We start from the raw sequence: 26061 nt of genomic DNA, 5'->3' as shown, positions 1-26061 counted from the left end.
TGGCAGCTTTCTCTACAAGATTTCCACACACTGCTATCAGACCTTGGGGAAGGAAGTGCTGTACCTGGAGTGAAGACTGTCCCTGTTTGTCCTTAGGAAGCAAGAAACATCCATAGTCAGGGACTTGAGATGGAGGCAGACTCTGAAAACTGCTGATGAATGACTGTATGCTATCAGAAGGTACTCGAGTGGGCCTTTGACTGGATGCTGTGGAGAGGAGGGGGGACGGCAGTGACTGGGGATGGGCAAGCACTGTGCCCCAAAACCAGTGAGGTGGATTTCACAAGAATTTTTTAAAAAATAGAGGGTATATAGATAGTTTATTCTCTCTCTCTCTCTCTCTCTCTCTCTCTCTCTCTCTCTCTCTCTCTCTGTGCATGTACATGCACATGAATGTGGAAGTCAGAGGTTGACATTGGTTGCCTTTTTCAATTACTCTTTAGCTAGACTGGGGGGGGGGGCATTGAGCCCTGGGGTTCCTCTTATCCCCTCCTCCAAGTTTTAGGGGCACAAATGTGTCCTGCAATGCCTAGTTGTGTGGTGTGCATGCATGTGTGTGCATGCGTGTGTGCATGCATGTGCAGGCGTGTGTGTATGCGTGTGCATGCGTGTGTGCATGTTCTGGGAATCGAACTCATAACCTCATGCTTGTACAGCAAGTACTTGACTGACGGAGCTGCCTACCCCGTCCCTTTTGTGACGTATTTCTAGGAAGCTGAAGAACTTCATAAGGCATGACCATGTGCACCTAAGCGTGTTCCCAGGCCCTGAAAGTTCTGCCACAATCCTCTGCAACACTCCCAGATCTCCTAAGGGAATATCTAGACAGAAGTCAGATTCTTTTTTAATCTGTGAAGATCCAGATGAAACTTCTCAGGGCCTTTGGGCCAACCCACTTCCTATTATATCTTCCTTCAACAAGTTAGAAATGGCACACCCATCCTTAGGTGAAGAGCCACGTAAAGACAAGCAATGGGTCAGCTCTCTAAGCTCTGACCGAGGTCTTGTCAAAGCCAAGGACGGCATGACTAGAGAGAACGGAATTAAGGAACAGAAGGACCTGGAGACCCAGACACCACCAGGTCCCAAACCACTTGCAGGAGAATCCGTCACATACTAGCACTACGGGTTGGCAGAAACACTCAGAAATAAATGTTCAGCTTCATTTGTGAGATCCCAAAGTCCCAATTATATGAGCCCAGGGCGGATATTTATGGGATGACAGCTAAGCCATCAAGAATGGCACTTTTGCCAAGAGACATCCAAATGTAGTTCAGTAATGTGGGATGGTTTGAGAGATGGCGCAGTGTTAGGGACATAGTGCTGTTACAGAGGACCTGCATCATCTCCCACAGTGCTAGTGGGCACTTCACAACTGCTAGTAACTCCAGGTCACGGCGATGTGACACTCTCTTCTGGCCTCTGTAGGTGCTCACACACACACACATGCCATGTACATAAATTGAAAATAAAAATAAGTCTTTAAAAGCATATGGGGTGACTCAAGGGTCCCAACACCCACAACAAGAGCAGTGTTGGGCAGCTTGCCTAGGAGTATGAAGCCAAGAAACTCTGCTGTGTCTGTGAGGAAAGCTGGAGAGAGCAGAGGGGTTTGAACCAAGGGACACACATAATATGACTTCAGAGAGGGGTTTCTCGGTAATCCCACCTAAGCCAAGAAGAGCTGGTTCCTGTGTGAGCTTTGCATGGGGTCAGGCAAGCCTTGCTGGAAACATCTCAAGTGCCCTGCCGTCAGGCACTATATGGAATGAATACAAGAGCTTCATTTTCTTTCTTGGTGTAGGCAGTCCTTCTGTCTATATGTTGCTTTAATTGGTTAATAAAGGAACTGCTTTGGGCCTATAGCAGAGCTATAGGGGAACAGAGCTAAGCAGGGAAAACTAAATGGAATTCTGGGAAGAAGAAAGCAGAGTCAAGGAGATGCCATGGAGCTGCCAGAGACAGAAGCTGGGAATTTTACTTTTACCTGGTAAGCCACTGCCATGTGGCGATACACAGATCAATAGAAATGGGTTAAATTAATATAAGAGTTAGCTAATAAGATGCTAGAGCTAATGGGCCAAGCAGTGACTTAATTAATACAGTTTCTGTGTGGTTATTTTTGGGCTAAGCTAGCCAGGTAGCTGGGCTGAACAAGTGGGCCTTCCTCCAACACTCTCTAGGTCAGACAGTTTAAGGTTTAGTCAGCGGGAGGGACCATTCGTGCCCTCCCCACCAACAGTCCAACAGCTCAAGAGGAAAGGTGACTGAATGCTTCATCCTTCCTCCATCTTTCATGTTACTTCCCTCATCTGTTCGGAATCTACTTCACCATTTAACTGTCTCCACGCTTCTACATCTGTGACTTTGGGTTATGTAGAGATCTACAGCCCACAAGGGCTGGGTGCAGTGCAAGGACAAAGTGCTTGCCTGATATGACCATTATGCACCTCCAAGTACACACCCACAAACCACTGTATCTCCTGCTTTAGGAAATCCATCACTATTGCTTTTAATTTAGGAAACAGCATACATGCTGTGTCCCTAGACTCCCCTACATCTTAAGAGAATGGTTCAGAACTAAAGTTATTCTTATAATTTTAAATTTGCTCCTTAGGAAGAAGGGGGGGATTTTATTTGGTCGTTTTTCTGTCCTTACAAGTTATCCAAACATAAGCCAGGAAAGGGGCAAGCCCAGGGATACAGCCAGGATTCTAGAGTAGAATCCATGCTTTTCCACATCCCTTTTTGGTAGCCAAGCAGTTGGAAGGGGACCCCTTAGTGTGGGTTGCTGTTTGGGATCAGCACATTCCACACAATGAGTCTGCCAGGTTCTGTTGAACAGAAACACTGTGAGGAGCAAGACAGCTGCTCAGTATAACGAATGCAGAATCCGTTCTCTAGCTTGAGGTATTTTGGTCCTTTACCTTCTGCCCTACTATTTCAACACAATTATAAAATCCCAGATAAGCTCTCATAGACATGATAAAACACACAGTTACATGTTAGAGGGACGAGTACAGACCTGTGTTGTCAGTACAGACCTGTGTTCAAAGGAGGGATCATGGGTGAGCAGTTCTCCTTCTGGCATGTTTCCATCATGGAAGGTAGGGTCATGGTGGGAGCCCCGTGATTACCTGGGAAGGCAAAGAGCAGAGCACTGTAGAGAGCATCATATACACACATGACAAGATGGACACATGACCACAGAGCACTGTAGAGAGCATCATATACACACATGACAAGATGGACACATGACCACAGAGCACTGTAGAGAGCATCATATACACACATGACAGGATGGACACATGACCACAGAGCACTGTAGAGAGCATCATATACATACATGACAGGATGGACACATGACCACAGAGCACTGTAGAGAGCATCATATACATACATGACAGGATGGACACATGATCACAGAGCACTGTAGAGAGCACATACATAAGAAGCTAGAGCTAATGGGCCAAGCAGTGATTTAATTAATACAGTTTCTGTGTGATTATTTTGGGGCTAAGCTGCCAGGAATGAAACAAGTGGCCTCCTCCAACACTCAGAGACAGAAACTGGGGTTCAACCTGAAGGTCAGAAAAGCAAAGCAGCCAGCCACTGGCTCTTAACTCTACCTCAGACTGAAATGACCATCCTGCATCCTGGAGTCTCAGAATGAGACTGTGTGTGAGAGCTGTCTCTTCCTGTCTTATATTTTTCTCTGGTGCAGGGATTAAAGGTATGTACCACCTCCACCTGGTTTCTATGGCAACTAGCATGGTTGCTGGGATTAAAGGTGTGTGTCACCACTGCCTGGTCCATAAGGCTACCAGTGTGGCTGTTTTATTCTCCGATCTTCAGGCAAGCTTTATTTATTAAAATCCAAATGAAATATCACTACAGAGTTCTAGAAGGGAAAGGGAATAGCTACTTGGAGAAGGACTTACCTAAAGGAACCACAGGGTTTCTGAACATGAATACGGAGCAGGGAGTCTAGGGGGTCGCCAAGGTGCTATTTATAGTATGGAAGGAGAACAAAGGACACAGCAAACCCCTAGCCCAGCACTTTCCACCAAGCACCCAACAGACGGTGCAGATCCTGGGGGAGAACCAGAGCTGTGGTTGGAACAGCCAGGAGAACTTAGGTCAGAAAGTCATGGGTGCAATTTCTCCTCTACTCTGGGTAGGTGAGAATGAGGACAGGGCAGGTCTGAGGAATACTGTGTCCACTTGTCAAGAGAACTTCATTTTTGGGGCTTCCCTGTGACAAGGCTCTGGCCATGTTGGAGTGGCTGCCTCTTGCCCACTAAGCAGCAGATCTTGGGTCCAGAGGCTGAATCCATGCTCCTGATTCACCAACGATACCTGCACGTGTCTTCCTGCTCTCCCCAGCACCATGACGACATACTGTCCAGCTCTGTCTTTCTGCCTCCCCACTTGTTCCCATCTGTGTGATTTCTGATCACGTCAGACCCGCTAAAGAACTGCATCCTTCTGCAGCTGAAATGTCACTCGCTGCCTGAGTGTGTTAGCCTCAATATCTCACCTTGGCCAGCTTGGTGAGCAACAGTGCTCAATACGCAAAGAAGGGAGACGCTGTGCACCAGCTGAGATCCCGCTGCAGACCAGACACTTCTGCCAAAGTGCACGCTGAAATTGAAGCCTGGCTGTGAAGGGCTGAGAGGTGATCGAGCATGGCACCTCTCTCCTCATGGCTGGGTTAACGCACTCATGGTTTATCTCTACAGGGAGTCCATCGTAAAGCCTGGTTTGCCTGTCCTCACAGTAGGGCACCCTACGTTGTCATCTGTGACAGGAACAGTCTCTTCAGACACCAAGCAGGTTCCCCCAGCCTGGGGAACCATGAACCACTTTCCTTTATAAACCGCCACGCCTCGCGAGTAATCTGTTATGGCGACAGGAAGCAGACTCAAGGCAGATGCTGCTACATGGTGGTGGAAATGAAGTTCAGTGGAATCAAAGATGTTTTTCAAGCTCTGAGCCCACAGAGAACCGGGAGGTGAGTCCCTTAGCTGTTACCCTGTGTGGGACTTTCGCGGTGTTTTCCATTTTTTTTTTTAATGTTTATGTGTTTTTGGACTTGTTTCTATGTTAATGGGCATAGGAATTTTCAGTAAAGACAGAGCTTAAAATTTTAGCTTTAAGTTTCTTTTGTTTTATTTTTTCTACTTCTAAAGAAAGTACGTTCACAATATAGAACTGACTTCTTCCTCAAACAACATAAAATATTTACCACCAAATTCAAAAAACAGCTACTGTATACATCTGTTTTGGAAACTGTAATGCTTCTGTTTTACGTCTGATCTTCTGAAGGAACTGTGGCCGGGCCTCTCATCTAGAAAGTCATTGAAAACAAGGCCTGTGAGTGCTGAGGATAGACAGCTCCTGAGGAGTTCAGAGAGAGGAGCACTGGGCACTTACATAACAGCTTTTCCTTCACATCCACCAACGCGCTGGAATGGTTTGCAGTTCCAGTGCCCCTCGGGGCCATAAACTGAGGGTGTGGGCACCAGCTCAGGGAGCTATCCGATCTTTTGGGAGGTGAGGCCTAGTGTGGGGGTCACTGGGGATGTGCCCTTGACGAGGGATTGGGAAGCCGCCTCCCTGCCTCTGCCTCAGAGCCACTGCGGGGTGAGAATCCTCGCTTGGCCATGGTGCTCTGTCTCGTCACAGGTCTAAGGTGATGGGAGATGTGACATTAACTAAAAAGAAAAGCTGCCAAGGTAAGTCATTTCCTTGTATTAAAGTTACAAAAGGAAAGCCGACGGCCTGTGACACGCTAGAAAAGTCACATGGTGTGTCATGGAAAGCTGACGGCCTCTGACACGCTAGAAAAGTCACATGGTGTGTCATGGAAAGCTGACGGCCTCTGACACGCTAGAATCACATGGAGTGACATGGAAACTGATGGCCTGTGACACGCTAGAAGTCACATGAAGCAACAGCAACATATTTCTGGTTCCCAAAAACAAAGACTGACATTTGGTGTGGAGTTCAAGGGTATCTCCAGTGCACCTGGTGTTTCCGTCACATGCGTGAGGCAGTTAGACTCACTAGCGAACAAATTTAAACACCACGTAGTCATCCCATCTCTTATGGAAGATATTACTGTACGTTGTCATTTTCGTAATGAAGAATTATCTGTCTTATCCTTGTAGATTTGTGGGCGCTTCCCTTGTATTTGGTCCCTACTGACCCCCAAAAGTGCCTCCCTTCGTCATCTCTTTCAGTACTCCCCCATCCACTTCATACTGAATTGCCTGCCCAGCCTAAATAAAAGGGGCGGTGCTTATTAGCCTTACTGCAATTGATAGCCATGCTTTGTTGATAGCCATGGGAAGCCTGCCCCTTTCTGAACAGAAACAGGGGTGGAGTGGATTAGGGGAGGAGGCAAAGAGGGGGTGGAGGAGGGAATGGGAGGAAAGGAGGGAGGGGAAATTGGTCAGGACATAAAGAAAGGAAGGAAGGGAGGGAGGGAGGGAGGAAGGAACGGAGGAAGGAAGGATAAATTATCAATTAAAGGCAAGAATGCCTATGTTTCCACTAACTAAATCTTAGTTTTAAAGTCAATGATTTGAGGAGAAAGCATGTCTTTTGGGATTTCCTGTCTCTAGAAACAGTAGTTGGAGGACTCAAGAAAACACCATGATATAGAGCCACGGTTTCTTTAGAGCAAAGCAGGGTTAAGGAAGGAATTGAACCCAGCAACAAAAGGTTACATGACGGGTGAGAAAGTGAAAATAACCCGGGAGGAAAGCCCCGCATGGTGGGCTTCACAGCGAGGACACTAGCTCCCTTACGTGGTCCACATCCTTCAGCCACAGCCCTTAAACATGTCTTCCCAAACCCTCCTCTCACTACCCAATGATTTCCGAATCCAGGCAAGCGTGTATTGTTTGCAGTTGTTAGAATGTGATGCAGTACCTGTGGGGGAAGGGCCGAGTGGTGGCTCTTAGGTGCTGGATCCTGTTCTCTGGGGAAATGGGAAGAGGAGGGGGAAAGGAACCCTGGAACTGCCCACAGTGCTGGATCCTGTAGGGACATAGCCCCACCCATTGGGGGCGTGTTCGCCTCGGGCTAATGTTTATGGATAAATCTGCCGGGCGTGAGCCCAGCAGCCCTTTTCTTTTGCTCCGCTTTTCCAGTGCTTCGCGGGAACCTGTGGTCCTGTAAGTTTATTTCCTTATTAAAGCTGTATATATCTATATAATCTGTCTACATTCATTTGCGCCGCCACAGGATCCTGTTCTCTGGGGAAATGGGAAGAGGAGGAGGGAAGGAACCCTGGAACTGCCTGTGGTGAAGCTGCAGCCGCCTCCTGCAATATGGCCAGCATTATGCAACCCTGTAAGCTGGAGGGCAGATGATGTCTCTTGTGTATTTCCCAACCCACGCCGACAGCGTGCAGGCTAAAGTATTTCAGATTCTCAAACTCTTGGAAGTTGTGTTAGTTACTTTAATCATTGCTAAGATCAAACACCTAACAACGAGCAACTTGAGGAAGAAATGAACAGTTTATTTTGGCTAATGGTTCAAAGAGATACAGCCAGACCTGGCGGTGACCAAGGCAACTGGTCACACTGTGTTAGCAGTCAGAAGGCAGAGGGCAGACAGGAAGTGAGGCTAGACTATCCACCCTAAGGCCCACCACTTCCTCCAGAGAGGCTCCGCCAGCTCAAACAGTGCCACCACACAGGGACCAGATGTCAAACACACGGGGCTCGGGGACATTTCGCCCTCAAACCACAGCAGTGGTAAACAAGACCACATTTTGAAAGGGTGAAAGTAAAATTTTTACCTATTGATGTTTGTCTGAAATCCCACAAACAAGGTGTGTACAAGTTAGAACTGCCAGGGAGCTTGGAGGGGGAGTGGTACCTGTGACTGGAGCTCTGGTTTTCAGTCTGTCCACTTCCATGGTGAAGTCATCCTTTAGGAAAAGGAAGCCAATGATGGAGAACAGGTAGACCAGAATGAGAGCCAAGACCGCGGTCAGGATGATGGAGCGGCCATTTCGAGTGACGCTCTTAATGACGTTCAGCAGGGTCTCTTCTCTGTACACCAAATCAAAGAGCTACAGAAATAACAATTAAAAAATAGTCTTCAAAGCCAGGTGGCGGTGGCACACACCTTCAATCCCAGCACTCGGGAGGCAGAGGCAGGCAGATCTCTGTGAGCTCGAGGCCAGTCTGGTCTGCAAGAGCTAGACTCCAAAGCTACAGAGAAACCCTGTCTCAAAAAAACAAACAAGCAAACAAAAAAGAGCTTTCAAACAAATAACATTTTTGACCGAACCTGAGCAGTTGAGCTAGGATACAGGAGGCGCGGTTTCCGTGAAGACAGCTCCAGCAGCCACAGTGTCTGTATGTTGGCTCCACGGTCAGCGTCACACCGCTTTGTTAAGACATTTTCATTTGACTTTAGAAAATGTATAATAGGGCACCGGCAGGCAGGCCTAGGCGGCGGAAGCACCGGCGCAGAGACAGTTCCGGCCGGCGGAGGCACCGGCAGGCAGGCCTAGGCGGCGGAAGCAACGGCGCGCAGGCAGGCCCGGGCAGCGGAGGCACCAGCACGCAGGCAAGTCCGGGCGGCAGAGGCACCGGCGTGCAGGCAGGCCCGGGTGGCGGAGGCACCAGCAGTCAGGCCCGGCAGGCAGGCCTAGGCAGCGGAAGCACCGGCGCACAGACAGGCCCGGGCGGCGGAGGCACCAGCACGCAGGCAAGTCCGGGCGGCAGAGGCACCGGTGTGCAGGCAGGCCCGGGTGGCGGAGGCACCGGCAGGCAGGCCTAGGCGGCGGAAGCACCGGCGCGCAGGCAGGCCCAGGTGGCGGAGGCACCGGCAGGCAGGCCTAGGCGGCGGAAGCACCCGCGCACAGACAGTTCCGGGCGGCGGAGGCACCGGCAGGCAGGCCCGGGCGGCGGAGGCACTGGATGCAGGATAGTGCGGGCAAGAAACAGTGAAGCTTGCACTGAGAACAGATTGCCCCGCTACAATTAAATCAAACCCAATAGATAGCATCGGTAAGAGGAGATGGGCAGACGCCAAGGCAAGAATTCACCCAACAATCTGAAAAACAACATGAAAACACCAGAACCCAATGATCTTACAACACAAGGACTTGAACACCCTATCACTGGAGAAGAGGAAAAAACTGACTTTTTGAAAGCAATAGAGTCCCTTAAACAACATGTAAAAAACGCCCTCATAGAAATGGATGAGAAGTATAACAAAAAGTTTGAAGAAATGAGTAAATACGTAAATGATACCCTGGGAAGCCAAGAAAAAACGATCAAACAGGTAATGGAAACAGTCCAAGAATTGAAAACTGAAATGGAAGCAAGGAAGAAAACACAAACTGAGGACCAGCTGGATATGGCAAATATAGGTCAACGAGCAGAGACTACAGAAACAAGCATAATCAATAGAATACAAGAGATAGAAGAAAGAATCTCAGATTCTGAAGACAACATAGAGAAAATAAACGGACTGATCAAAGAAAACACCAAAACCAACAAATTCTCATCACAAAACATTCAGGAAATATGGGACACAATAAAAAGACCAAACCTAAGAATAATAGGGATAGAAGAAGGAGAAGAGGCACAGCTCAAAGGTCCAGAAAACATTTTTAACAAAATTATGGAAGAAAACTTCCCCAACATAAAGAAAGATATTCCTTTGAATATTCAAGAAGCATACAGAACACCAAACAGACTGGATAAAAAAAAAACGTCCCCTCGCCATATAATAATCAAAACACAAAATATACAGATTAAAGAAAGAATATTAAGAGCTGCAAAGGAAAAAGGCCAAGTAACTTATAAAGGTAAACCGATCAGACTTACACCTGACTTCTCTATGGAAACCATGAAAGCCAGAAGGTCCTGGATAGAGGTACTACAGAAACTAAGAGACCATGGATGCAAACCCAAACTACTATACCCAGCCAAGCTATCGTTCACTATCAATGGAGAAAACAAGACATTCCAGGATAAGAACAAATTTAAACAATACGTTGCCACAAATCCAGCCCTACAGAAAGTAATAGAAGGAAAATCACAACCCAAGGAATCCAACATTGCCAACACTGCCTACAATAACCCAGGCATCTAGCGTCCCTTCAACAGCACAACTCAAAGAAGGGAGACACACAAACTCTTCTACCAAAAGCAGTAAGAATAACCGGAGTTAACAACCACTGGTCATTAATATCACTTAATATTAATGGTCTCAATTCACCAATAAAAAGGCACAGGCTAAGAGATTGGATACGAAAACAGGATCCAACAGTCTGCTGTTTGCAAGAAACTCATCTCAACCACAAAGACAGGCATCTACTCAGAGTAAAGGGTTGGGAAAAGGTTTTTCAAGCAAATGGTCCTAAGAAAAAAGCAGGTGTGGCCATACTAATTTCTAACAAAACTGACTTCAAACTAAAATCAATCAGAAGAGATCGACAGGGACACTTTATACTCATAACAGGAACGATTCAGCAGGATGAAGTCTCAATCCTGAATATCTATGCCCCTAATATAAAAGCACCCACTTATGTAAAAGAAATATTGCTAAAACTCAAGGCAGACATCAAATCACACACACTAGTAGTAGGAGACTTCAACACACCTCTCTCACCAATGGACAGGTCAATCAGACAGAAAACTAATAGAGAATTAAGAGAACTGTTGGAGGTAATGAATCAAATGGACTTAACAGACATCTATAGAACACTCCACCCAAATAGGAAAGAATACACCTTCTTCTCTGCAGCTCATGGAACCTTCTCGAAAATTGACCACATACTTGGAAACAAAGGAAACCTCCACAGATACAAAAAAATATCAGTGTCCACCTGTGTCTTATCAGATCACCACGGATTAAAGTTAGAAGCCACCAACAAAGCTACCCCCAGAAAGCTGACAAACTCATGGAAACTGAACAGTCAACTACTGAACCACACCTGGGTCAAGGAAGAAATTAAGAAAGAAATTAAAGTCTTCCTTGAATTTAATGAAAACAAAGAGACAACATACTCAAACCTATGGGACACGATGAAAGCAGTGCTAAGAGGAAAGTTCATAGCACTAAGTGCCCACTTAAAGAAAACGGAGAAAGCATACATTGGGGACTTAACAGCACACCTGAAAGCTCTAGAAAAAAAAGAAGCAGACGCGCCCAGGAGGAGTAGAAGACTAGAAATAATCAAACTGAGGGCAGAAATCAACAAAATAGAAACACAGAAAACAGTCCAAAGAATCAATGAAACAAAAAGTTGGTTCTTGGAGAAAATCAACAAGATTGACAAACCCCTATCCAAACTAATTAAACGACAGAGAGAGAACACGCAAATAAATAAGATCAGAAATGAAAAGGGGGACATAACCACAGACACAGAGGAAATTCAGAGAATCATTAGATCTTACTACAAAAGCCTGTATGCCACAAAACCGGAAAATGCAAAAGAAATGGACACTTTTTTAGATAAGTACCATATACCAAACCTAAACCAAGACCAGGTGGACGATCTAAATAGACCTGTTAGTCGCGAAGAATTAGAAACAGTTATCAAAAATCTCCCTTCCAAAAAAAGCCCAGGGCCAGATGGTTTCAATGCAGAATTCTACCAGAACTTCCAAGAAGAGCTAATACCTATACTTCTTAATGTATTTCACAATATAGAAACAGAAGAATCATTGCCAAATTCCTTTTATGAAGCTACAGTTACCCTGATACCAAAACCACACAAAGACCCAACCAAGAAAGAGAATTACAGGCCTATCTCACTCATGAACATCGACGCAAAAATTCTCAATAAAATACTGGCAAACCGAATCCAAGAACACATTAGAAAAGTTATCCATTATGATCAAGTAGGCTTCATTCCAGAGATGCAGGGCTGGTTCAACATACGCAAATCTATCAATGTAATCAACCATATAAATAAACTGAAAGAAAAAAACCATATGATCATTTCATTAGATGCTGAAAAAGCATTCGACAAAATTCAACACTCCTTTATGATAAAGGTCTTGGAGAGATTAGGGATACAAGGGGCATACCTAAATATAATAAAAGCTATTTACAGCAAGCCGACAGCTAACATTAAATTAAATGGAGAAAAACTCAAAGCCATCCCACTAAAATCAGGAACACGACAAGGATGTCCACTCTCTCCATACCTCTTCAATATAGTGCTTGAAGTTCTAGCAATAGCAATAAGACAACATAAGGGGATCAAGGGGATCCATATTGGAAAGGAAGAAGTTAAGCTTTCATTATTTGCAGATGATATGATAGTATACATAAGCGACCCCAAAAACTCTACCAAAGAACTCCTACAGCTGATAAACACCTTTGGTAATGTGGCAGGATACAAAATCAACTCCAAAAAATCAGTTGCCTTCCTATACACTAAGGATAAGGAAGCAGAGAGGGAAATCAGAGAAGCATCACCTTTCACGATAGCCACAAATAGCATAAAATACCTTGGGGTAACTCTGACCAAGGAAGTGAAAGATCTATTTGGCAAGAACTTTAAGTCGTTGAAGAAAGAAATTGAAGAGGACACCAGAAAATGGAAGGACCTCCCTTGCTCTTGGATTGGGAGGATCAACATAGTAAAAATGGCAATTCTACCAAAAGCAATCTATAGATTCAACGCAATCCCCATCAAAATCCCATCAAAATTCTTCACAGATCTGGAGAAGACAATAATCAACTTTATATGGAAAAACAAAAAACCCAGGATAGCCAAAACAATCTTATACAATAAAGGATTGTCTGGAGGCATTACCATCCCTGACTTCAAACTCTATTACAGAGCTACAGTACTGAAAACGGCTTGGTACTGGCATAAAAACAGAGAAGTCGACCAATGGAATAGAATAGAAGACCCTGACTTTAGCCCACAAACCTATGAACACCTGATTTTCGATAAAGGAGCTAAAAGTATACAATGGAAAAAAGAGAGCATCTTCAACAAATTGTGCTGGCAAAATTGGAAGTCAATCTGTAGAAGAATGAAAATAGATCCATATCTATCGCCATGCACAAAACTCAAGTCCAAATGGATTAAAGACCTCAATATCAGTCCAAATACACTGAACCTGATAGAAGAGAAAGTGGGAAGTACTCTACAACACATGGGCACAGGAGAACACTTCCTACGTACAACCCCAGCAGCACAAACACTAAGGACATCATTGAACAAATGGGACCTCCTGAGACTGAGAAGCTTCTGTAAAGCAAAGGACACTGTCACTAAGACAGAAAGGCAACCCACTGACTGGGAGAAGATCTTCACCAACCCCGCCACTGACAAAGGTCTGATATCCAAAATATACAAACAACTCAAGAAATTAGACCGTAAAAGGTTAATCAATCCAATTATAAAATGGGGCACTGAGCTGAACAGAGACTTTTCAACAGAAGAAGTTCAAATGGCCAAAAGACACTTAAGATCATGCTCAACTTCCTTAGCAATCAGGGAAATGCAAATCAAGACAACATTAAGATACCATTTTACACCGGTCAGAATGGCTAAAATCAAAAACACCAATGATAGCCTCTGCTGGAGAGGTTGTGGAGAAAGGGGCACTCTCATCCATTGCTGGTGGGAATGCAAACTTGTGCAACCACTTTGGAAAGCAGTGTGGCGGTTTCTCAGGAAAGTCGGGTTCAACCTACCTCTTGACCCAGCAATACCACTATTGGGAATATACCCAAGAGATGCCCAAACATACAACAAAAGTATATGCTCAACTATGTTCATAGCAGCAGTGTTTGTAATAGCCAGAACCTGGAAACAACCTAGATGTCCTTCAATGGAAGAATGGATGAAGAAAGTATGGAATATATACATATTAGAGTACTACTCAGCAGTAAAAAACAATGACTTCTTGAATTTTGCATACAAATGGACGGAAATTGAAAACACTATCCTGAGTGAGGTAAGCCAGACCCAAAAAGAGGAACATGGGATGTACTCACTCATATTTGGTTTCTAGCCATAAATAAAGGACATTGAGACTATAATTCGTGACTCTAGAGAAGCTAAATAAGAAGGTGAACCCAAAGAAAAACATATAAGCATCCCCCTGAATATTAACCTTCATCAGGCGATGAAAGAAGACAGAGACAGAGACCAACATTGGAGCACTGGACTGAAGTCTCACGATCCAAAGGAGGAGCAGAAGGAGAGTGAGCACGAGCAAGGAACTCAGGACGGCGAGGGGTGCACCCACACACTGAGGCAATGGGTACGATCTATCGGGAACTCACCAAGGCCAGCTGGCCGGGGACTGAAAAAGCATGGGACAAAACCGGTCTCGCTGAACATAATGGACAATGAGGACTACTGAGAACTGAAGAACAATGGCAATGGGTTCTTGATCCTATTGCATGTAATGGCTTTGTGGGAGCCCAGGTAGTTTGGATGCTCACCTTAATAGACCTGGATGGAGGTGGGTGGTCCTTGGACCTCCCACAGGGCAGAGAAACCTGCTTGCTCTTTGGGCTGAGGAGGAAGGAAGACTTGATTGGGGGAGGGGGAGGGAATGGGAGGTGGTGGCGGGGAAGAGGCAGAAATCTTTAATAATTAAATTAATTAATTAATAAAAAAAATCAGCAAGAAAAAAAAATAAAAAAAATAAATAAAAAAAAAAAAAAAAAAAAAAAAGAAAATGTATAATATTAGGCACATGCAGTTTTATGGGTAGTTGAAAAATTCCTTAAATTTATTGTTTGATTGATTACAAGACTCAAAGTGAAGTGAAGAGGACACTTTATGAGTCTGGTGCCACAGAAAACATCTGAATTTAAAATATTTGGGAAATGAAGACATTCCTCCTTACTAAAAAGCAATATGTAAGTGAGGATAAAAATCTGTGTTCATTTATACATTTGGAAGCAGAACCACAAATAAGAAAAGGTAACTTCCTTTCCTCTAACGGGTTCCCATCTGTTCTGTCTTTAATAGTGGGGAACCTATAGACTAATCGGGAACTCAGGCGCATGTCTGCCGCCTGCAGCTGGAGCTGAGAGCCATTTCACACACCGTTGTATCATACGCTGGAGTTGTGAATCAGTGAGTGCATGTTATATTATCCAGAGGCAGTTAAAAGGAATAAAATTGTATTCATTCTCAGAAATGTCCAAAAGTGTTTAAAAATGAATCCTATCTTCAAAACTGGGAGACTCAGAGTTTGTGTTCTTATGTGGAGGTCAGAGCTAGAAGCGGGCTGGGCTGGGCTGATCAGTTAGGTATGTGTACCCTATGAAAACCCCCTGGTCCACTGTAAATCACGGCCTTGCCCATCACGGCTGGGCACAGCCTGTCTTTAGGACACTGGCATTTGATAAGCCAATTTCTTAAAAGATCCACTACTTTGCTATCCGTTTCTCTCTTGGGAAGCTATTGTTAGAAACAAAGTCAATATTCTCCAATAAAGATGTTCAGTTTTCTGGCTTCTTCAACTTTTTAACCACTTACGTTGACATAAAAGAGATTTTCTTCTAATTCAGTAGGAACCAGAGTAGATGGCATTCATAGTGATGAAATGAGAAATTCTTGCCTCAAACAAGGTGGTGGGTGAGGGGCGACACCCAAGTCGGTCGTCTGACTTCTGCCGTGCACTGTGGTACACATGTGCCCATACCTGAATATCACTCATTGAGTTAATCCTATCATATTTTAATTCCAGCTCCTTTCCCCAGTCACAGCTATAACACGATATACAGGGAGAAAGGAAAACGGCATCTGGGGACGAGAGGGCATCCTTGGGAAGGATGTACGGTTGGGGGCAGTGACACAGTCCAGGCACCACCCCACACACAGAGGCTGAGGTGGGAAGACTGAGTGAGAGGCCAGCCTGGACTACACAGTGATGCAAGCCGTCTTAGAACAAAAACAAAGGAACCTGAAAAACCTGTCTAAAGATTTTAATGCACACAGCTAAACTTAGCTGTGATGATATAAGTTAAATATAACTTAAAGGCAGTGACATAAGCTAACAACGGTGATGTGACGTCAGCTAAAGAGGGTGACATCAGCTAAAGATGGTGACATCAGCTAAAGATGGTGGTGTAAGCCAATGATGTGATGTAAGCTAAAGATGGTGACATAAGCTAATGATGATGACATCATAAACTCACAACGATGGTACAAGCTAAGAGGCTGTACTTTAAACAGCTTGTTCTTTTGCTAGGGTGGCTTTTTTCCTTCTCATTTTGCTTATACGCCACTGTAATGATTAACGTAACATTTGATACTATAAACAAGATATAACGATTTTAGCACAAAGGACCATACATCTTTATCTGTCCCCTATGAAGCTAAATAACCAGTGAATTAAGTAAATATTACTTGGCTGAAAACCCAAAGCAGCTTGTCATATGATGCTTGGGCCAAGAAAAGAGGCAATGAGGTTGTTTGTTTCTCAGCAAAGACTAGAACTCCATCATCTTTGTACTTCCCCGAGAAAAGATTAAATATGATAACTCAAGCTTCTAGGCAATTCCATAGATAACTTAATCTGCGCCTTGAAAATAAAACAAACAACAACAGCAACAAAACTAACAAAAAGAAACCAACTGAAAGACTAAGGTGTAAGAGGCAGCATCATGGGCTCAGCAGCAATTGTCCCTAAGGCTGGACTCACCAGGAAACTGTAGAAGAACTCGTGGACAAAGAGGCCGAGCATGCAAACCAAGACGTATGCCACGTGGTAGAGAAAGGCCATGTCCAGGATGACCGCTCGATAACCTCGGGTGAACGTACCTCGGTTTCCCACAAAGCTCACCAGGAACACAATTTTATTACACAGCTAAAGGGAAGAGAAAGTGGGATTTTAGTGCTTCAAAGTCGTCTAGGGAAGAAGACACTGTGAAAGATGAGCATTGCTAAGTCTGTGGTTGCCTTTCTCAGTGTCCTCCTGAGTGTTTTTCAGGCAGTCTACAAAACCACATGTAACAACATACAGAATTAGCTCTCTTTGTAGCTCCGGGGACAAAGAATGACAGACCCTAGCTCTGCCACCAACACAGAAGGAGTGTAAATCTGGCTTTTCCTTATTCTTGGACAACCTAGTTCTTGCCATGGGAAGCCTTGGTGGTTTCTAAAACCTGCCATAAAGAGATCTTACCTTAGAAGACCCCTTAGGAGCCTAGTTGACATAACACGGTCTCACAAATTACTGTAATGACTACTCAAGTGTTCCTTAGATGCTTATGACTCTATCTTAGCTGTCCATCCTCTCACTGCAATCATCGCAAACCCTTCACCCTCCTGTCAGCAATCCCAGCAGCTGCTCAACAGGAGTCCCCTGGTCTCACTCAGTAGCGCTAAGACATGATGGGGACTTCAAAGCAAGTCTGATCGAAAGAAAACTGCTCAAATCCCAAGCATTGAATAAACAACAGAGGTTCCATGTCTGGCAATGAGCTGGGTGCACAGCAAGCCTGAGAATGAATGTCTGGCAAAGCAATATCCAGCTGTTACTCTGTTGCTTTTGAGGGACCCTGTTCATAATCACACAACTTACCAACTTACTTTGGCTTGCCTACCCAGGTTTATCAGTGTGATACAGAAAAGGGTTAAACAAAAATAGAATTCAAAACCTCTTCACAAGGGCAAATTGTATAACACAGACATGTGGTCTGTGCAGCACCTGACTTTCTAGGATGGATTAGAGAAAACACGCAGGAAAACTATGTCATAAAGCAGACACATTGGAGAGTAACAGACTGAACTGAATTCTCAAAATGATCAATACATTTTAGTTATATAGCATAAAAGACAAGATGCATTTCTGTCTGAACTGGACTTGGTCATGCTAGCATGAAAGACAAAGAGATGTGCTTTGCTTGTTTGCATGACCCTTGACCTATAGCTGGGTACATAGACTTCTGCTCTCTAGAGCAGTGGTTCTCAACCTTCCTAATGCCGAGACCCCTCTAATGCAGTTCCCTGTGTGGTGACTCCAGCCATAAAATTACTTTCATTGCTACTTCATAACTATAATTTTGCTACTATTATTTATTATACTGCAAATATCTGATATATGGGATATCAGCCGACCCCCAAAGGGGTCGTGGCCCACAGGTTGAAAGATGCTGCTCTAGAAACATCTGGAAGGGGACTGAGATTGAAGAGGGCATCGCATCTTCTCCATGTGCTCACAGAGCCCAGAGGTGGAAACAGTCCTTGTGCTTAAGGCATTTGTGTCAAGGACAAATGAATGCAAGAACAGAGGGCAGCAAAGCAAAAGACAATCTGCTAATGTCTTAAAAGATAAAACTAAACCCACTGTCTCCAGCAATATCACCATGTTCTCCTCATCTCCTCAAGCATGGAATTCAACCTTTTCCTGAAAAATGAGATGATTTCCTACAATAATCTCCAGGTATGTGGTATTACACCTTAGACAGGATAAAATCTTAAGGTCACTATGTAAATCGAATTTACATACAATTAAATATCACCCTGGAAAGCTTTTAAACTGTCAGCAGAATGGTATGACAAACACCATTGTGGGAGCAGCATTGCTCTTGACAGTCAACACAGCCTCTGACAGGAAAATCTAGCTGAAAGGCAGACAAGCTTCAAGCTTTAATGAACTCAATTTTATCACAATAAACTAGAAACTGATAAATACTGAGGTCTTCCTTTTACTGTGCTTCCTTTCTCATAAAAGATAATTTTCATATTTGCTTCACATGAGGGGCAGAGTCTAGAGACCAATTACTGCATGAGCTAAGATGCAGAAGCGTCATGGTGGCCATGCTACCTGACTGATGAGTGATCTACATATCAGACACTTGGTAAATGGTAGATGTTACCACCACTGCATCAATAGAATCGATACTGCTCTTTTCTGGGTCTTCCACACCAAAATTCTCAACTGAATCTCAGCAGGCAGATGAGGGTAGACCAGTTGTTCACACCTTACTCCAACTCATAAGAAGGGTGAAATCAGAGATTGACTGATTTATATCTGAAGTCTCAAATTCTGTATTTTGTTGTGTCTAGACTGTCAGACTAATTTTTTTGGTTTTCTTATCATGATATCTATTATTTCAGCAGTAACAGACATACAATGCAAATGTCTATGTACAAATTAAATTAATTAGTATATTAATTTATATTATTAATAATATAGAGAATTAATACTAAGGTACACAAATATGATTCATGTTCTCATTTGATGTCTCATCAGTAAAGATGAATCAAGATATTGTGTAATGCATTTATGTGAGGAGGGAAGTACACAGTAATTCACTAATGTAACTTTATTAATCTATGATAGCAAATTACAACAAAAAATTATAAATATAAACTTCTCTATTAACATCTGCACCGGTATCAAATTATAGCAATGTTATTAAATTTGCCTCAAATCAGCAAGATTTTATTTTCTTTGGTCAAATGACCTCAGGTTGCTGGTAGTGTCTAGGCGAGTAACATGTTTTATGCTATTGGAATACTAGAAAATTCATGGAATTAGTAAGACTGACATGTCTACATGCATAACACTTTCTCATAAATCAGTTCAATAAAAACTTGACTTTGGGTGAGTCACCAAACGACATGGAACTTATCACTTTATAGTGTCCTCCTAGAGACAGAAAAAGAACACTGGGTACTTTTAGTTCATGCCCACACTGAACATTCAAATGTTTTTCCTTACCTCTGTCTACATAATCTTGGTCCAAAGATTTAAAAAAAAAAAAAAAAAACAACGGGTAGAAAGAAACAGAAAATGGCACATGAATTCTCTATGGCCAGCTATGCAGTCTACCTCTCGGTGTTCTATATGTCTATCGATGACGTAACAGGTGCAGAAGAGAACATTTGCTTCTCTGGGCACAACTCTGCCTGGCTCTTCACTTTCCTAAACTTAGGTTTTTCTCATTTAGTCAATGATCAGTTTATGAATAACATCTACTTCTTTAAATAATGCAATTTCATGCTGAACATGTTTTCTCGAGAAATGACATGAGCCAAACACAGAGATGTAGACACATTTATCCACATTCCTGATGATTGTCTAATTGTCTTGATTGGTGATATTTTCAAAGCAAAGACAATACAACATCATGAAATCACTTCTGAATGTTCAAAGGCCAAGGATGGAATGGAGGGAAATGGAGATGGGCATGAGCTGGAGGGAGGGCTAGCGTGGCACCATTGAGATGGGCAAGAACAAGGCCAGATAATTCAGAAACATGGATGTTGCAGGAGGTCCTTCCACTCCTCCAGCCAATAGCCACTGAGATACCAGCCCATTGGGGCGTGGTCTCTTTCCCTTTAAAAAAGCGGCTACTTCCCTCCTCGCTCTTTTTACTTCCTGCTCCGGTTCCGGCGACTAGACTTCTTCCTAATTGCGCAGAGGGCTGTTGTCTGGGACAGTGATCTGTAAGTTTATTCCCCTTTAAATAAATACCACCCTATTAATCACAATTCCAAACTGGTGTGGGATTGTTTATGACTTGCGCCTTCACATGGAGATGTGGGTGAGTGAGGACAGGATCCATGCACTAATGTGATAGCTCAGCCCCTAAGAAACCCAGAGAAGGGCGTATCTGTTAACTTTCAAAACCTCTGCTCACAGGTTTTCCGTACACTTTCCTTCACTGGTGATAGCTGAGAATTTGTTTTTAATATTCTGACAATGGGAGCTGTGGAACTGTCCAACTCCTGGAGAACTGTGATAAAACCAAGGCCAGAAACACTGAAAACACAGCATTGACTACTGACTACATCGTCTTGGTAATTCTTAAAAGTTGGTTAACAAATTTATTTATTTTCAATAAATATGGGTCATTCATCCATGCATTCACTCATTAGTTACTTATTCAAAAATATTCATAGACTCCCTGTGATGTCCCAGGAATGTGACTATCAATTACAATCCTCAATAACTACATGAGGTAGTATAGGAGATAATCCCAGCTAAGACACCAGAGTATAGAACCTTTCAGTTAGGAACCCAGTGAAAATTACAGGCAGTGCTTTAGGTATTGATTATGTAGATACAATAATATTTATGTGATTTCTGACCAGTTGTTTTTCATTAATTTGATGATTTATCTTTTCTTCAGATCCATTTACAGATATACCTTGCCTAAATTTGGCAGAGTCTATTCAAAGTCTTATATTTTTTGTTTAAATTACATCTACAAATCTTTCATTAGCTTCTTGGCATGATACTTCCAGTTTGTTCATTCTATGCTTGAAACTACCACGTCAAAAGGCAGTCACTTGCTCTAATATACGAAAGTTTTGGTGAAAAAATCTCCCCTGTGTCTTTCATAAGTTTATAGGTTTTTCTCATAGAAAAGAAGCCCAATTGGGACCTTATTTTTTGTCTAGCAGTCTTTTCTCCCCACTTCTAAGTCATTTGGAAGAAAGTACTCCTTAAATTCTATTGAACATAATTTAATCTTTTGGGATGATTTAGAAGCCACTTTCAGGTGTTAACAGGGGCTGGGTCATTTTTTCAGTAATAGCAGGTATGGTACAGAGAGAACATTAACCGTGATGAAATGGACAGCAGAACTGGGTCACCCGTCAAGTGCTGCTTAAATCAATGTGTTAGTCGTATTTTTGTTCTTTCTCTCCAAATTAAAGTGCGCACAAATGATACTCTAGTTAACGTAGATTCCCATCAACCCTGAATACACATGAATAAAAGCATAGCGCTAACTATGCATATACTTGGTACATCGAATTCCATAAGATACAAAGTTAAGCAATGTACTTACGTTAGCAGCACCAAGAAGTATTAGCGTTGGTCCCAGGCCGATGGTGTATATCGATCTGAGCATGATAGATACTAGAAATGGCCGGATACCCACAGGCTTGGAGAAGAAAAACAGCATGGATGTGCAGACGGCCACTGCTATCCAAAGGAGGACGGAGAACAAGGGGGAAAGTGTACCTGGAAAAGGCAGAGCGGTTACTTGTCACCAAGAACACACAGAGCGAACATGAAATCTTGGCTTTTGTGCTTTATATACAAACAAAGCTGTGGTGCAGTGAATCTCAGAACAACGTTCTACCACAAGGAAACATTTTAGGGCACAGTCTTCTTCATTACATTTCCAGAAGACTTGTGCACTGACTTCAGGATAGTCAACTGTTGTGGGGAAATACTTTTGTAATTTTTGTGTCTGCCTAAGGTGCCTTCTGATTGGTTTAATAAAAAGCTGAATGACCAACAGCTAGGCAGGAGAGGATAGGAGAGATTCCCAGGAAGAGAGAGGAACTGTGGGAAGAAGAGAGGTGGACAACAGCAAGACGCAGAACAAGTCAGACATACAGAATGGGGGAGAAATAAAAGCCAAGTGGCAGAATATAGATTAATAGAAGCAGGTTAATTTGAGTTATAAGAGCTGGTTGGGAACAAGCCCAAGACAAAGGCCAAGCTTTCATAATTAACATTAAGTCTCACTGTCATTACTGGGGAGTTAGTTGGCAGTTTTGACAAGACAGTCGGACTATAGTCAACATTCTTCACATCAAGTCTAAGAATCCTTCACTTTCTCTCCTTTGGGAATGATTTGTGAAATGCTTTTGATAAATGTTCTTCACTTAGGAACCTCAAGTCAAAACTGATGGTTAATGAATATGGGAAATTGGGTATAGTATTTCGTTAACTCATCATTTTCCTTGTCATATTAGTATCAATTTATCATATTACAAATTCCTCAAAAGAATCCAGTTCAGGCTGACAAGATGGATCAGCAGATGAAGGGCATTCCTTGCTGCCAAGCTCAATGACTTGAGTTTGATCCCTAGAACCCACACAGAGGAGGAAGAGAATCCGCTCCTACAGGTTTACCTCTGAGCTCCATGCACAGATATACACATATACAATAGATAGAGATAGATAAATAGATAGAGATAGCTAGATAGCTAGATGATAGCTAGCTAGATGATAGATAGATAGATAGATAGATAGATAGATAGATAGATAGATAGAGATGGAGATAGATAGATAGATAGAGATAGATAGATAGATAGCAAATGTAAAAACTTAAAATAAAAAGAACCCAATTTGTATAACACTTAGATTTTATAAAATAGAGACATGCTTTCAGTGTTAAAACCCACATACATGCGTCTACATATGAGTAAGCTTTAAGTGTTAAAACACATGTACAGGTATCTACATATGAGTCAACCTTATGTGTTAAAACACATGGGTCTGCATATGAGTGTAGGAATATGACTGTATATACTTGAAGACTGACTCAAGTTCCAAAATATATTAGGCTATTTAATCATCAAAAAATGAAAGCTTCTGGAGCTGGGCAGACAGCCAAGCCAGGAAAGTGCCTGCCCCATGAGCATGAGAATCTGGATCTGATCTCCAACACCCCAATAATAAAGCTAATCATGTTGGAATCCTTGTGCTAGGGCGGCAGATCATGGACCGTGCTGGCCAGCTGGTCTATCTGAATGGGTAGATTCTGGGCTGTTGAGGGACCTCATCTCAAAATACAAGGTGAATGATGTCATAAGAAATAGTACCTGAGGTTGACCTGTCTTCCATATGTATTTTCACACATGCACACACATTCACCTATATATTCATATGATGTGGGAGGTCCTTCTTTATATGTGTTGTTCTGGTTAATGAATAAAGCTGCTGTGGCCTATGGCAGGGCAGCATATACCAGGCTGGAAGAGATAGAGAGAGAGAGCGAGAGAGAGAGAGAGAGAGAGAGAGAGAGAGAGAGAGAGAGAGAAGGCAGAGTCAGAGAGACACCTTGCAGCTGCCGAAGGAAATGATCGCACCAGAACCTTACCCAGTAAGCCACAGCCTTGTGGCGATACACAAAATAACAGAAATGGGTTATTTTAAGATATAAAAGCTAGCTAATAAGAAGCCTGATCTAATAGGCCAAGCAGTGTTGTAATTAATATAATTTCTGTGTGATTATTTGGGTCTGGGTGGCCAAGAAATGAATGAGCGGTATCTGCTTACACACATATACCTATGTACAAAAACATGTGTGTGCATGCATACACACACACAGAGGCAGACGTACACATGCACAGAAGCAAAAGAAAAATTTCCAATGGTTTTTAAATAAACTGTTATACACCAAGTTCCTTAGAAATTTTTTACAAAGGAGGTTTAATTTTTTTCCCTTGAAAAAGAAGTGCAGTTCTATGGCGTGTGAACTGGTGAGCATACTCGAAGACATCCCTACTCCAGGGCGGCGTCTGCTGCATCTACAGAAGCAACTTTAGGCACAGTGTTACTGGCTTGGCTGATGGGGACCAGGATCTCAGGAGGAACACAGCAAACTGGAGATTTCTCCCCAACTTTCTGTGCCAAATACTCCATAATGATCATTCTTCCAGCCACATCTTATTACCAAAACACTGAGTTCTGATGCAAAACACCTTGAGTGATTTCATGAGCAAAGCCTCGGGAATAGCATGGAAATCCTACAGTGAACCATGCATACGCTTTAATGGATTTTGTGTTCATTGAGAATCAATGCATCTAAAAATCACAAAGATTTTGTCAGGAACTTGTAGCTACCCATGGACAACATTAATTTAGATGCATCTCAGTCCCGACTCTGTGTCATGTAATTTATTGTGGTTCAGGTATGGTGTGACTGTTCTCCCAAGGGCTCCAGCCTTCAAGCAAGGCCCTTGGGAAGTATTATTACAGCAATGGAATCTTAAAGAGGTGGTACCTGCAGAAGGGAGCCTAGATTACAGAGTTCTTTGGAAGAGATTGACACTGCCAGGGCAGGCACCAGACACTCCCTTGGGAGTAGGTTGCAAAGCGTAGCTCTCCTGTTCACAAGATCCCTCCTCCACACAGGCACACCCCAGTCTGCATCTCCATCAGTTGTGATGTAACCAAGGAGGGTCCCCACCTGGAATGGACCGATGATGATAGCCGACCATGGGCTTCCAGTTTCCAAAACAGGGAACTAAGTAAACATTTACCTTATGAAATACCCAGAATCCAGTATTTTATTATAGCAATAATTTTGTTGCTATAACAGCTTCCAAATAAACAGTAATTAAAAGAAGGTTATGGAGCTGGAGAGCTGGTCTAGTAGTTAAGAACACTTGCTGCTCTTCCAGAGGACCAGGGTTCAATTCCTAGTAACCCCACAATGACTTATAACTGTCTGTAACTCTAGTCCTAGTGGATACAATACCCTCTGCTAGCCTCCAATGTCACTACCTATGTACATGGTGCAAGGACATTCATGTAAAACACACACACACACAAAATAGATAAAAACTTAAATGATTTTTTTAAAGATTGGGAAAAGAAAGCTCATCATCCTCATCATCAAAAATGGATAGCCTACTTACGTTTATTTTGATATTGGCTTATACATGCTCTGCCTTGGCAATAGCAAGCCCAGCCAGCCACCATCTCCTGGCTCGACAGCTCTCCCGCAGCAGTACAGGGAGAGCCCAGCCAGCCACCATCTCCTGGACTCGACAGCTCTCCCGCAGCAGCACAGGAGAGCCTTTACCACCCCACCCCAGGTGTGTGTCGACTCTCGGGTCTCCACTAAGAGACAAAGTCTATAAGGGTGCGGGGGCCCAGCCTGTCACAGTGGGACCTGCAGCAATAAATCAATACTTGTTTATCAAGTAGACAAAATATTCTCAGGGAGTTCATACTGAGCAAGCAACTAAATATTTATTAATCCCCAGGTGGTGCGGCTGCATCTGGCTTTCTTCATTGGCTCTGGACATGCAAAGTCAGGGCCTCAGGCTTGTGTGGTAGTCATTCTGCTGACTGAGCCATTTCCTCAGCCCCCAGTCTTTTCTTTTCTTTTCTTTTCTCTTATGTATGTTCTGCATATATGTGTACAAGCGTGTGTGTGCGTGTGTGTGCGTCTGCACGCACACACATGTGTGTTCATGCAGATACCCACAAGAGGCCAGAAAGAGATGCCGGATCCCTTGGGGTGGAGTTATAGGCATTTGTGTGCCACCCTGCGTGGATACTAAGACCCAAACTCTGCTCAGATAACAGAGCAAAGCATATTTTAATT

At 43.3% G+C, this 26061-nt stretch overlaps 1 protein-coding gene across 2 annotated transcripts in view; it reads right to left on the bottom strand.

The window, feature by feature from the left end:
• Itpr2 (inositol 1,4,5-trisphosphate receptor type 2) overlaps positions 1 to 26061 on the bottom strand; it is a 398346-nt gene that overhangs the window by 56474 nt on the left and 315811 nt on the right. For both annotated transcript variants that reach the window (XM_057792035.1, XM_057792044.1), the window contains 4 exons: positions 21775 to 21950; positions 16671 to 16835; positions 7894 to 8089; positions 3045 to 3137 (listed from right to left, as the gene is read on the bottom strand). In XM_057792035.1, the coding sequence (XP_057648018.1) occupies positions 3045 to 3137; positions 7894 to 8089; positions 16671 to 16835; positions 21775 to 21950 (630 nt within the window). The remainder of the gene's footprint in view (positions 1 to 3044; positions 3138 to 7893; positions 8090 to 16670; positions 16836 to 21774; positions 21951 to 26061) is intronic.

Source organism: Chionomys nivalis, chromosome 1 (genome assembly GCF_950005125.1).
Source record: "Chionomys nivalis chromosome 1, mChiNiv1.1, whole genome shotgun sequence".
NCBI classification, from domain to species: Eukaryota; Metazoa; Chordata; class Mammalia; order Rodentia; family Cricetidae; genus Chionomys; species Chionomys nivalis.
The sequence above is the reverse complement of the archived record's forward strand: the minus strand, read 5'-3'. Positions and strand labels throughout refer to the sequence as shown.